The sequence below is a fragment of the Diorhabda sublineata genome, chromosome 1 (genome assembly GCF_026230105.1).
Source record: "Diorhabda sublineata isolate icDioSubl1.1 chromosome 1, icDioSubl1.1, whole genome shotgun sequence".
NCBI classification, from domain to species: domain Eukaryota; kingdom Metazoa; phylum Arthropoda; class Insecta; order Coleoptera; family Chrysomelidae; genus Diorhabda; species Diorhabda sublineata.
In genome coordinates, this window is record NC_079474.1 from 12,388,980 (window position 1) to 12,403,017 (window position 14,038).

Consider the following 14,038-nt stretch of genomic DNA (forward strand, 5'->3'; position numbering starts at 1 on the left):
ATTGCAACTTTTGAGCGAAGAAATCAAGCAAAAACGGTCGCATTTGGGATGTTTCTTATAGATTTTGAATTTGCTCGCAGCTTTTATCAATCTGACTTTCCATGAGTAGCTGTAACCAAAACTCTCTTCACTTTTACCAGTTTCTTCTTCAGCAATTACCAATCCTGCTCAAATATGGTTATTTTAACATAATCTGTTATAGCACGATCTTCATCGTTAGATTTGACGTCTAAATTTTCACATTTTCAATCAAAACTATCCACACAATGGACTTAAAAAAGAAAAACCAGCTCCAAAGAAGACAAAGACCGTTCCATTTGCAGGCAAGGTTATGGAGATAAAAAACAATAAAAAACGGTCTCATTTGGGTTAGAAGAATGAAAAAAAAACTTATTGTCAATGAGATTTTTGAGTTTTGATTTTTGTTCCATGTGCTGCTTTTCATAATATTTGTGTGCCGATTTTCTTTAATTCTAAACGATGTTATTTAGATGTTTCTTACAGATTTTGAATTTTCTTGCAGCCTTTATCTATCTGACTCCCAATTTTCCATGAGCAGCTGTAACCAGAACTTCTCTCTTCACTTTTACCAGTTTCTTCTTCAGCAATCACCAATCCTGCTCAAATATGGTTATTTTAACATAATCTGTTATAGCACGATCTTCATCGTTAGATTTGACGTCTAAATTTTCACATTTTCAATCAAAACTATCCACACTATGGACTTAAAAGGAAAAACCAGCTCCAAAGAAGACAAAGGCCGTTCCATTTGCAGGCAAGGTCATGGAGACAAAAAACTTATTACAAATCAATAAAAAACGGTCGCATATGGGTTAGAAGAATGAAAAAAACTTGTTGTTGATGAGACTTTTGAGTTTTGATTTTTGTTCCATGTGCTGCTTTTCATAATATTTGGGTGCCGATTTTCTTTATTTCTAAAAAATGTTTCTTACAAATTTTCTTGCAGCTTCTATCAATCTGACTCCAAATTTTCCATGAGCAGCTGTAACTAGAACTTCTCTCTTCTTTTTTGCCATTTTCTTCTTCAGCAATCACCAATTCTGTTCAAATTTGGTTGTTTCAGCATAATCCATAATATCACGATTTTTATCATTAGATATGACGTCTAAATTTTCACTTTTTTAGTCAAAATAATTCACTTCAAATGTTCAACGTCGATTAAAATCATTCGTATATCGTTTAATGGAATATTTAATGAAGAAAGTGATTTTAAATCAAATTTTAAGAAACTATTACATTAATAAATAAAAGAATAAACAAAATTTGATTCAAAATCATCGTTAAGACTACTTCAAAGGTCCATATCCTAATAAATTCGTTTCGGATAAATTTTTCTTTGGGTGTTTTTTTCTAGAATTGTTTTAATTGTTATAGCCGATGGATGGTAGCCGGAAAAGCCGATCCCGAAATGCCTAAAAGGATGTACATCCACCCGGATAGTCCCTCGACCGGCGAACAATGGATGCAGAAAGTTGTATCTTTCCACAAACTCAAACTAACCAATAATATATCGGATAAACACGGTTTCGTAAGTATTTTTTCAATTTATTTAAAAAAAAAAAATTATTATAATTGAATCAGACAAGAAGAAAATTGACTTTTATGTAGTTAATTCAAGATGTGTTTATTGTACAACACATTTCATTTATAACCAAATCGCTCCGCCTAAGGGCGTGCCGGCAGCCCAAATAAGGGATCCTAGTGAACTTTCTTTGAATTTATATTTATACCACTCGGTGTTTAACTTTGTGTCAGGACTCATAGATCCGCGCTATTTAAACAAACGTCAACTGAAACTGATTTTCTTAGTTTTGTTATAGAGAAAATTTTTCGCTTCAGAAGATACCAAGTCATCTGATTGAAGACAACCAATCAGAACAACAATATAACTGAATATCAATATACCATCACGCGGCCATGGATTTATTTCGATTTTGACGTGTAGTATTTCAAAATGTCACGATTCGGTTGTAGTACTGACGAGAATATTAATAAAGTTAGAGACTCAAACATACCAAAAAAAAATGTCATTTGTACAAAATAATTCGGGCGGAAGAATTTGCGTTTGGTACAGAATTTGAAGATGAAAACCATGTGCAACCTGTCAAATAAGCTGTTGCAAGGAATATATTATAAACAAATCACCAATTCAAAAGTGTTGTGATTCAAATTCAATTTTCTATTGGGATTGTCTTGCTCCTTAGCAGCCAAAAGTAGCAATTCTCAAACTTACATTTCTATGTAACATCTTGGTACTACTATTAGGTATTGCTTCGTTCTCTATTATGTTCCAGATCAATTTAAACTTATCCCTTTTCTCCAATAATCATCCTTTGTAGAGGCCATGTACGATATGTCTTACCAATTGTGAATCCAGTATTTGTGTTAACAGTTTATTGAAATTTTTGTTGCCATTATATATTATTTCCTATCTTCACCCCAATCTTTGAACAGTTCTTGTGGACTCTTGAGCTTTCTACTAATCACTGTTCAACTCCTAGTACCTACCTGAAGCTTTTCATGCTTGCATTCCAAGCCTTTTATACCACAATTCGTCTTTACGTTGTGTTTCTCATGTTTCCTAGTGAGTTCCAAGGAATTTCCGTTTTCCATTACTGCTCAATTCATAATATACAAGCTGCAATGGATGTAAGGAAGATATTATCGATAATAGATTACGAAACTTGATGTCTACTCCTATCTAACTCAGCTACCCATTCACTGGCGATCTTCAAGTTATAGATTTGGTTGGAAAAGATATGCAGCAGCTATAAATAATGCCCAAGTAATACGATAAACTATTCGGAACGTATCGTTTCTTATGGTAGCATCACACATCGTTTCGACGAGAAGGTTGTACAACAGTCAAAACATCGATTTGATGATTCATCCGCCGTACAGTCCTTGTTTGGTACCCAATGATTCCTTCTTATCAATAAAGCCATCTCCAATTTATATATTTTAAAACTTGACTAGCAATTCTCGTACTCGTAATATAATAAATGGAATAGAAAGTCGAGTTACTTATTTAAAAAATTTATTAAAGACCGGACTATAATTCGATAGTGAAGATCTGCTTGTTATCTTTTTTAAAATCTATAAAAAACGGCGTAATTAGTCAGGTATTTGGACTTAAAGTCCTTAATGTACAGTTTAATTACCGAAGACCACCAGTGGTGGTGATAAAAAACATAATTTATCAATAAAATCTTCGGAATTAAGGGCTTCTCACAAACATAAAATTAAAAATGGAACTTTTCTTTTGAATCGTCGATGATTTAAATTCAAGTGTTAACTTTATAACTGGCCAGTAAACTTTTATACTATCAGAGATACAAGAAGTGCGAGTTTTGGTTGGTTTTTAATGTCTATAAGTTGTTTACACATTTTCCCAAATTTTTCCGTAAAATCTGTTCCCATCTTTTCGAATCGCAGTCCGCCAACTGCCAAATAAATAATAGTCTCATGGTTATAAATCGGAACTATAAAAAGGATGTTCCAGTGTTTCCCAAACCAATTCGTTCAACGTTTCCATCGCAAACCGAGATGTATAAGGTCTGAGGTTGTCTCATACGGATGGAGTCACTATTTCCATTGACCAGCGTTGCTTTTTTCATATCGCGATTAATCAAAATTCAATTGAAAATTTGTTGACTTGATTTTATGCTTATCAAACAATCAATTCTAACTTGAGATTTGAGATGAAATTTCCAGCCATCCTGAAGGGGTACAACCGACATTGTGTATCACAAAGATAAGTTTAAATCCACATCGATTAGGAAGACAACGACATGCTAAAGACAGAAGTTGGAATAAATCCATATAAAATCGGCGTTATCAGTCAACTTGATCGAGTTCTTTATAATTTTAAAACAAAACCAACCGTTTTCTGATCATTTTAGACAGAAATTTGACAATAAAAAATCTTTTTTGGTTAGAATACGTATCAAACTCGTTACCAAACTTCTTTTTTCTTTCATAATACGCTGTTTCTTATTTGATATCCTTCTTTATCCTGGTTCTAGGTTATCAATTCACCAACTTCATGATCGACCTCAACTTCGTCTTCAAATTGGAGATCCCTCCCTTGGTATTTCTACAAATCTATCGTCTATCATTTGACTTATTTGTTGCGAGACCCATTCGTTAATATCTCAAATATCGCTGGATGTTTTTGCTTCATTCTCGGTCTAATAGTGCTTTCACCCAAATCAGCATAACAATTTCCATTTCTGTGTTCTCCAAAAGTTCGTTTTTGATATTTCTGGCTTTGACTCAATGTCGCTGTGTAAATCCACGCATTTGTTCCTTATCTTAGTTGTTTTTTTTTTCACCATACTAAATTCTGTAGACCTCCCGCCATCATGCTCTAACTACTTGTCCTCTTACCTCGTCTTCTAGGTCTCCATTACTGGTTAAGCTAAAATTTAGACCAGATTCAAAGGCGTCATTCCTAGGATACGTTTCAAAATATGTACATTTAATTCACACATTCCCTCCAAGCAGGTCATTAACATCAAATACTTTCTTTCCCTCACAAATCATTTCCCCAAATAAGTGAATTATGCCGTATAAACTATCGTGAGAAATTTGTTCTTTTACAGTAATCAAACGAGCAAACAAGTTTTAAATATAATGAGGTTCTTGTTATGGCATGCAAGTACAAAAAATATCTCTGGTTTTTTTCCAAACCCCTTATTAGAGTTCTCTTATAGAGGTTATTTTTCCGTTCCCTCCTAACACCCTTTGGAGACTCGGAAAAGTCACGTTACGAACAATATTCGCCTTTAATTCAAGCAAATACTTGGTAACTTTTGCGTTTCGTCGTTGGTAATACTATAGTGTTAATACAGCTTCGAAATGGCCACTAATGCTTTGAAGGTGTTTGGGTTATTTCGGTTTGTCACGCGATTGTGCTACATGGGCTTTTTAGCAGGATAGGTTCGAGAAATTCGTAAAATTCGACGAAAGTATATGGATTTTGTAAATCGCTTATTTGGCAATTATCACTCTTCTTTTTTATGAAAACATACGTCGTTTCAGCGAATGTCATTATTCAGTTGTCACTTGTCAGCTTTTAAGTGAAAGCAAAAACATTTTAAGGTTATAGTAACTTCTTTACTTATAAATATAATAAGCATAGCATAAGAATAAGCATAATATGCTTATATTAGCAAAAATTATATATAAAAAATATACTGTTAGTTTCCGACATATTTTCGTTTTCATCTGTCAAAATTTCACGTGAATTTGACTGTTATATGAGTTGTCATGTTTATATAAAGAAAACTGTTTCTATTACTTTAAATACGTGAAAAAATGATCACAGAAACCGAAGAAAAGTTATACTAAAAGTTCTCCTAATCATTAATAATTTCTTTTATTTTATATTGCAGAAAGTTTTGGGGATGGTAGCTTCGAAATTTGTATAAATGTCGACTTCTATATTTCAGTTTTTTTTTGGATATCTAGTAGATTCGACCCTGTGTTTTAGGGGGTGTTGTAGGGGTTACATCGGATGTTATGTTTTATTTACTACGACGGTCGTAGCCGCCTGGATATCGATGAAAAAAATAAAAATAGTGGTAGTTCGTACACGATATTTCTCTACCCATCAAAATGATTGAAAATGCCGTTTATGGTGACGTGGAATGTTTTTTTTCTACAGTTATTGGTGGATTTATTATATAAACCAATCTGACACGCATCAGGAAGATTTGAAAAAAGTTTCTAGTTGTTTTTTTTAATTTTTGGGATGATCTATGAGGAGGTTTGTACCCCCTGTGCTAGAACTGGACTAGACACATACGCTAAATATCTTTCCAAAATTCTAGAATATTGATGGATGCAGGAATGATGAATTTCAGCATGAATTAAATCTTGAAATATGAAAAAAACTTTCTTTTAACAGCGAATTACCATATTTAAATATTTAAGGGTTTTAAGAAGGGCCTAAATCGCATTAAGAAAATTCGAACTTACTTCGGCATATCGTTGCGGTCGGTTCTATAAATTCACCCCCCTCGTTTGGCAGAGTGAGCTTTTAAACATCCCCTGTCATCCTTTTAAAACCCTCTCTCGTGGGGTGAAACATATCTTTAATCTCGGTGAACGGTTTTGCCGTTACATACACTTTTTGTATACGATATCTCTTAAGATATCTGATGAAGATTAATTTAATCCGAGTCAATTTAGTAAAGAAACATCAGAGCATCTTATAATTGCTACTCAATCTCTATATTTTTCTTCATACCTCAATTATTATTGTGTTTAAATTTAATATACAAGGGATACCAATCTTACAACAATGTTTGTAAGACGGCCTACTCATCTATCTGTTTTCTAATAAACTTTTGGATCATTTCTATACGTAAAAAAAAGAGTTTTATGAGTGTTTTTTGAATCTAAATAGATTATTCATCTCATTACAACACAATTTTCATGTTTCCAATTATACAGAGTCTAAAAATCTTACAGCAATGTTTGTAAGACGGCCTACTCATCTATCTGTTTTCTAATAAACTTTTGGATCATTTCTATACGTAAAAAAAGAGTTTTATGAGTGTTTTTTGAATCTTAATTGATTATTCATCTCATTACAACACAATTTTCATGTTTCCAATTATACAGGGTCTAAAAATCTTACAGCAATGTTTGTAAGACGGCCTACTCATCTATCTGTTTTCTAATAAACTTTTGGATCATTTCTATACGTAAAAAAAGAGTTTTATGAGTGTTTTTTGAATCTTAATTGATTATTCATCTCATTACAACACAATTTTCATGTTTCCAATTATACAGGGTCTAAAAATCTTACAGCAATGTTTGTAAGACGGCCTACTCATCTATCTGTTTTCTAATAAACTTTTGGATCATTTCTATACGTAAAAATAGAGTTTTATGAGTGTTTTTTGAATCTTAATTGATTATTCATCTCATTACAACACAATTTTCATGTTTCCAATTATACAGGGTCTAAAAATCTTACAGCAATGTTTGTAAGACGGCCTACTCATCTATCTGTTTTCTAATAAACTTTTGGATCATTTCTATACGTAAAAATAGAGTTTTATGAGTGTTTTTTGAATCTAAATAGATTATTCATCTCATTACAACACAATTTTCATGTTTCCAATTATACAGGGTCTAAAAATCTTACAGCAATGTTTGTAAGACGGCCTACTCATCTATCTGTTTTCTAATAAACTTTTGGATCATTTCTATACGTAAAAAAAGAGTTTTATGAGTGTTTTTTGAATCTTAATTGATTATTCATCTCATTACAACACAATTTTCATGTTTCCAATTATACAGGGTCTAAAAATCTTACAGCAATATTTGTAAGACGGCCTACTCATCTATCTGTTTTCTAATAAACTTTTAGATCATTTCTATACGTGAAAATAGAGTTTTATGAGTGTTTTTGAATCTAAATAGATTATTCATCTCATTACAACACAATTTTCATGTTTCCAATTATACAGGATCTAAAAATCTTACAGCAACGTTTGTAAGACGGCCTACTCATCTATCTGTTTTCTAATAAACTTTTGGATCATTTCTATACGTAAAAATAGAGTTTTATGAGTGTTTTTTGAATCTAAATAGATTATTCATCTCATTACAACACAATTCTCATGTTTCCAATTATACAGGGTCTAAAAATCTTACAGCAATGTTTGTAAGACGGCCTACTCATCTATCTGTTTTCTAATAAACTTTTGGATCATTTCTATACGTAAAAAAAGAGTTTTATGAGTGTTTTTTGAATCTAAATAGATTATTCATCTCATTACAACACAATTTTCATGTTTCCAATTATACAGAGTCTAAAAATCTTACAGCAATGTTTGTAAGACGGCCTACTCATCTATCTGTTTTCTAATAAACTTTTGGATCATTTCTATACGTAAAAATAGAGTTTTATGAGTGTTTTTTGAATCTGAATAGATTATTCATCTCACTACAACACAATTTCCATGTTTCCAATTATACAGGATCTAAAAATCTTACAGCAACGTTTGTAAGACGGCCTACTCATCTATCTGTTTTCTAATAAACTTTTGGATCATTTCTATACGTAAAAATAGAGTTTTATGAGTGTTTTTTGAATCTAAATAGATTATTCATCTCATTACAACACAATTTTCATGTTTCCAATTATACAGGGTCTAAAAATCTTACAGCAATGTTTGTAAGACGGCCTACTCATCTATCTGTTTTCTAATAAACTTTTGGATCATTTCTATACGTAAAAAAAGAGTTTTATGAGTGTTTTTTGAATCTTAATTGATTATTCATCTCATTACAACACAATTTTCATGTTTCCAATTATACAGAGTCTAAAAATCTTACAGCAATGTTTGTAAGACGGCCTACTCATCTATCTGTTTTCTAATAAACTTTTGGATCATTTCTATACGTAAAAATAGAGTTTTATGAGTGTTTTTTGAATCTTAATTGATTATTCATCTCATTACAACACAATTTTCATGTTTCCAATTATACAGGGTCTAAAAATCTTACAGCAATGTTTGTAAGACGGCCTACTCATCTATCTGTTTTCTAATAAACTTTTGGATCATTTCTATACGTAAAAATAGAGTTTTATGAGTGTTTTTTGAATCTAAATAGATTATTCATCTCATTACAACACAATTTTCATGTTTCCAATTATACAGGGTCTAAAAATCTTACAGCAATGTTTGTAAGACGGCCTACTCATCTATCTGTTTTCTAATAAACTTTTGGATCATTTCTATACGTAAAAAAAGAGTTTTATGAGTGTTTTTTGAATCTAAATAGATTATTCATCTCATTACAACACAATTTTCATGTTTCCAATTATACAGAGTCTAAAAATCTTACAGCAATGTTTGTAAGACGGCCTACTCATCTATCTGTTTTCTAATAAACTTTTGGATCATTTCTATACGTAAAAATAGAGTTTTATGAGTGTTTTTTGAATCTGAATAGATTATTCATCTCACTACAACACAATTTTCATGTTTCCAATTATACAGGATCTAAAAATCTTACAGCAACGTTTGTAAGACGGCCTACTCATCTATCTGTTTTCTAATAAACTTTTGGATCATTTCTATACGTAAAAATAGAGTTTTATGAGTGTTTTTTGAATCTAAATAGATTATTCATCTCATTACAACACAATTTTCATGTTTCCAATTATACAGGGTCTAAAAATCTTACAGCAATGTTTGTAAGACGGCCTACTCATCTATCTGTTTTCTAATAAACTTTTGGATCATTTCTATACGTAAAAATAGAGTTTTATGAGTGTTTTTTGAATCTAAATAGATTATTCATCTCATTACAACACAATTCTCATGTTTCCAATTATACAGGGTCTAAAAATCTTACAGCAATGTTTGTAAGACGGCCTACTCATCTATCTGTTTTCTAATAAACTTTTGGATCATTTCTATACGTAAAAAAAGAGTTTTATGAGTGTTTTTTGAATCTAAATAGATTATTCATCTCATTACAACACAATTTTCATGTTTCCAATTATACAGAGTCTAAAAATCTTACAGCAATGTTTGTAAGACGGCCTACTCATCTATCTGTTTTCTAATAAACTTTTGGATCATTTCTATACGTAAAAATAGAGTTTTATGAGTGTTTTTTGAATCTGAATAGATTATTCATCTCACTACAACACAATTTTCATGTTTCCAATTATACAGGATCTAAAAATCTTACAGCAACGTTTGTAAGACGGCCTACTCATCTATCTGTTTTCTAATAAACTTTTGGATCATTTCTATACGTAAAAATAGAGTTTTATGAGTGTTTTTTGAATCTAAATAGATTATTCATCTCATTACAACACAATTTTCATGTTTCCAATTATACAGGGTCTAAAAATCTTACAGCAATGTTTGTAAGACGGCCTACTCATCTATCTGTTTTCTAATAAACTTTTGGATCATTTCTATACGTAAAAAAAGAGTTTTATGAGTGTTTTTTGAATCTTAATTGATTATTCATCTCATTACAACACAATTTTCATGTTTCCAATTATACAGGGTCTAAAAATCTTACAGCAATATTTGTAAGACGGCCTACTCATCTATCTGTTTTCTAATAAACTTTTGGATCATTTCTATACGTGAAAATAGAGTTTTATGAGTGTTTTTGAATCTAAATAGATTATTCATCTCATTACAACACAATTTTCATGTTTCCAATTATACAGGATCTAAAAATCTTACAGCAACGTTTGTAAGACGGCCTACTCATCTATCTGTTTTCTAATAAACTTTTGGATCATTTCTATACGTAAAAATAGAGTTTTATGAGTGTTTTTTGAATCTAAATAGATTATTCATCTCATTACAACACAATTTTCATGTTTCCAATTATACAGGGTCTAAAAATCTTACAGCAATATTTGTAAGACGGCCTACTCATCTATCTGTTTTCTAATAAACTTTTGGATCATTTCTATACGTGAAAATAGAGTTTTATGAGTGTTTTTGAATCTAAATAGATTATTCATCTCATTACAACACAATTTTCATGTTTCCAATTATACAGGATCTAAAAATCTTACAGCAACGTTTGTAAGACGGCCTACTCATCTATCTGTTTTCTAATAAACTTTTGGATCATTTCTATACGTAAAAATAGAGTTTTATGAGTGTTTTTGAATCTAAATAGATTATTCATCTCATTACAACACAATTCTCATGTTTCCAATTATACAGGGTCTAAAAATCTTACAGCAATGTTTGTAAGACGGCCTACTCATCTATCTGTTTTCTAATAAACTTTTGGATCATTTCTATACGTAAAAAAAGAGTTTTATGAGTGTTTTTTGAATCTAAATAGATTATTCATCTCATTACAACACAATTTTCATGTTTCCAATTATACAGAGTCTAAAAATCTTACAGCAATGTTTGTAAGACGGCCTACTCATCTATCTGTTTTCTAATAAACTTTTGGATCATTTCTATACGTAAAAATAGAGTTTTATGAGTGTTTTTTGAATCTGAATAGATTATTCATCTCACTACAACACAATTTTCATGTTTCCAATTATACAGGATCTAAAAATCTTACAGCAACGTTTGTAAGACGGCCTACTCATCTATCTGTTTTCTAATAAACTTTTGGATCATTTCTATACGTAAAAATAGAGTTTTATGAGTGTTTTTTGAATCTAAATAGATTATTCATCTCATTACAACACAATTTTCATGTTTCCAATTATACAGGGTCTAAAAATCTTACAGCAATGTTTGTAAGACGGCCTACTCATCTATCTGTTTTCTAATAAACTTTTGGATCATTTCTATACGTAAAAAAAGAGTTTTATGAGTGTTTTTTGAATCTTAATTGATTATTCATCTCATTACAACACAATTTTCATGTTTCCAATTATACAGGGTCTAAAAATCTTACAGCAATATTTGTAAGACGGCCTACTCATCTATCTGTTTTCTAATAAACTTTTGGATCATTTCTATACGTAAAAATAGAGTTTTATGAGTGTTTTTTGAATCTAAATAGATTATTCATCTCATTACAACACAATTTTCATGTTTTCAATTATACAGGATCTAAAAATCTTACAGCAATGTTTGATAGATTTTCTTCTGTGTTCAATTAACTTTTTTGTAAGTTTTGAACACCCTGTATGGTGTCAAATAATGTCGGCATCGAGTTAAACTCACTAGGTCAATATGTGCTTTGAGTAAATGAAATAAAAAAATGTTGAAGCGATTTTGAATGGACAGTATCTGTCTTCTGGAATTGTAGTATTCAGCAGTTGGTAATGGTCAAAATTCACTTCGTTTGCGTGAGTTATGAACTACATAACCTCTAATATTAGCGTGAATTTATAATATAAAAATATTCCAGACGTCTAGATTTAATACAAGTACGTACTAAAAGAAAGGAAATAATCTCCCCATTAATATTTTTATTACCTCCAACTGTGGTTAAACACGGTCTAATTTACATTGTATCTACTTCCACCTCTACATTTCGTCGCCAATCACCATCACATCCTTATAAACATGTCGACATAAAAAAATGTAGAAATTAGCATATTAAATTCTGTTACGGGTTTTTTGTTGTCGAAGGGAAAGCTTCCGGTCGATATAAGTTCATTTAAAATGTTTGATATGTGAAATCTTCCGTTTCACATATATGTCATTAAAAATTTTACCTAATAAGTCATATCACATAAAGCGTGTACCAAAATTAAGACTATTTCTATGCAGTAAAAAATAAAGCTATTCGACAGCTGACAGCTGAAGCTGACAATATTTGGAGATGTCAAACATCAACAAGTCGTTCAGATGTCAATGTCAAAGTAATCTTGACAATCTAGGAACTCGGCGTCGTAGACAAGGACATCTTTCACTATAGATAATGATGTAACATACCATGGGGCGTTTACTATAGCTGGTAACACCTTATCTTAAATCCGCTGCAGTATTTTTAGGTTAGAATTGTTTGTAGTCCTCACAGCTGGATGCTGTAAGTCCAAATTGGTCTAGATACTATGAAACTATGTACAACAGCAGTTTGTTTTACTAGTCAGTTCAGATTTAAGGCTAATCATCCATAACATTCGTTTGAATTTATTGACAAGTTGTTTCCTTTTCCTTTTTGAAGTGTCAAGATGAAAACCCTAGTACTCCATACCAGACTCAATCGAACGCTTAGCTAACGTCCAGGAAACCTGCTGAGAAGCAGGGTTCACTTTCCAAAGCTGAATATATTTTTTTCACTACACTTCTTTAATATTATGGGCAGATCTGAAACCGAAGTGATGATCTGGAATGAGATTTATGCTTTCTAGAATCGAGCTCAGTCGTCTCAAGAGGTTTTCGAATACTTTTGAAAGAACTGGTAGCTGATTGGGCGCTACGATTTTAATTCTTCAGGTTTCGGTTTTAAGATAATTTACGAAATTTTCCAATAGCATGGAAAATAGCCTGGCGACATTTATTGATATGTAGTTTCAACAAGATGGTATCACATAACGTAAATTCCATGAAACACTTCAATTATTGCTTGAAACATTTCCAGATCGTGTACATTCTCCACTAAGTGATCAGAATTGATTTCATGTGATTCAACACAATTAGATTCCTATTTTATGGGGTTATTTGAAATGACAGGTCCACGTCAACAAGCCCACAACGACGCATTTTTTGAAGGAGAAGATACAATAAAAAATTACAATAAAAATAGTAAAAACTGTGTTTTCATTTTAATTCAAATCATGCGTTAATTTTGGGACATTCATTATAATGTTACAGGACGTAAAAATTCCCATAATTGCGATATCTATCATTGGAGATAGGTGAGTTATACTTGGAGGAAAAAACGTAATATTCCTTATGTGGAAAAGTTGATTATGACATCCAAACTTTCCCGGACTATTATTTTATACTAACTTACGTCATCTGTTGAAAAAATAACTCGTTCTTTTTGTCAATTAACTCCTCTTCAATTCAGGTGCAGATATAAACGAGTTGTTGTCTCTTAAATCAAATTTCCGATTCTGGTGTCCTTCGAATTTCTCTAATTCTATTTCCAATTATTCAACAATGATTTTTCCTAGACTATCTTGCAAATTCCTAGCTCAAATAGTATCAAAAAAATGTCTATTCCACATACTATTAGGAAACAAGTTCGCAAAATGGTTCCTAGGCCGGCGAATTCGCGCGGCGCTTTACGAGCAGCGTCTTTCACATTTTTTTTAAGTGACGGAATTCGTTTGATGTTTGTTTAAAGTATTTCTTCTGAATAATTCCTAGGAAATCCTATTTATCTATTTATTTTGTTACTTTTTGTTCTATTTGTGTGAGTGTGTTAGTTTTAAATAAATAGTTGTAGTAAAAAGAAAGATTTAGTAAAAGTAATCGCAAAAACTGTTCAAGTGATATTTATAAGTAAATTATTATAAGTTAAGTGTATTGTTAAGAAAGAATAGAAATGAATAAATACGAAAAAATTTACAATACTCATAATT

General features: G+C 31.3%; 1 protein-coding gene across 3 annotated transcripts in view; it reads left to right on the plus strand.

The window, feature by feature from the left end:
* LOC130448530 (optomotor-blind protein) overlaps positions 1-14,038 on the plus strand; it is a 134,785-nt gene that overhangs the window by 45,324 nt on the left and 75,423 nt on the right. For all 3 annotated transcript variants that reach the window (XM_056785956.1, XM_056785941.1, XM_056785945.1), the window contains exon 3: positions 1,396-1,549. In XM_056785956.1, the coding sequence (XP_056641934.1) occupies positions 1,396-1,549 (154 nt within the window). The remainder of the gene's footprint in view (positions 1-1,395; positions 1,550-14,038) is intronic.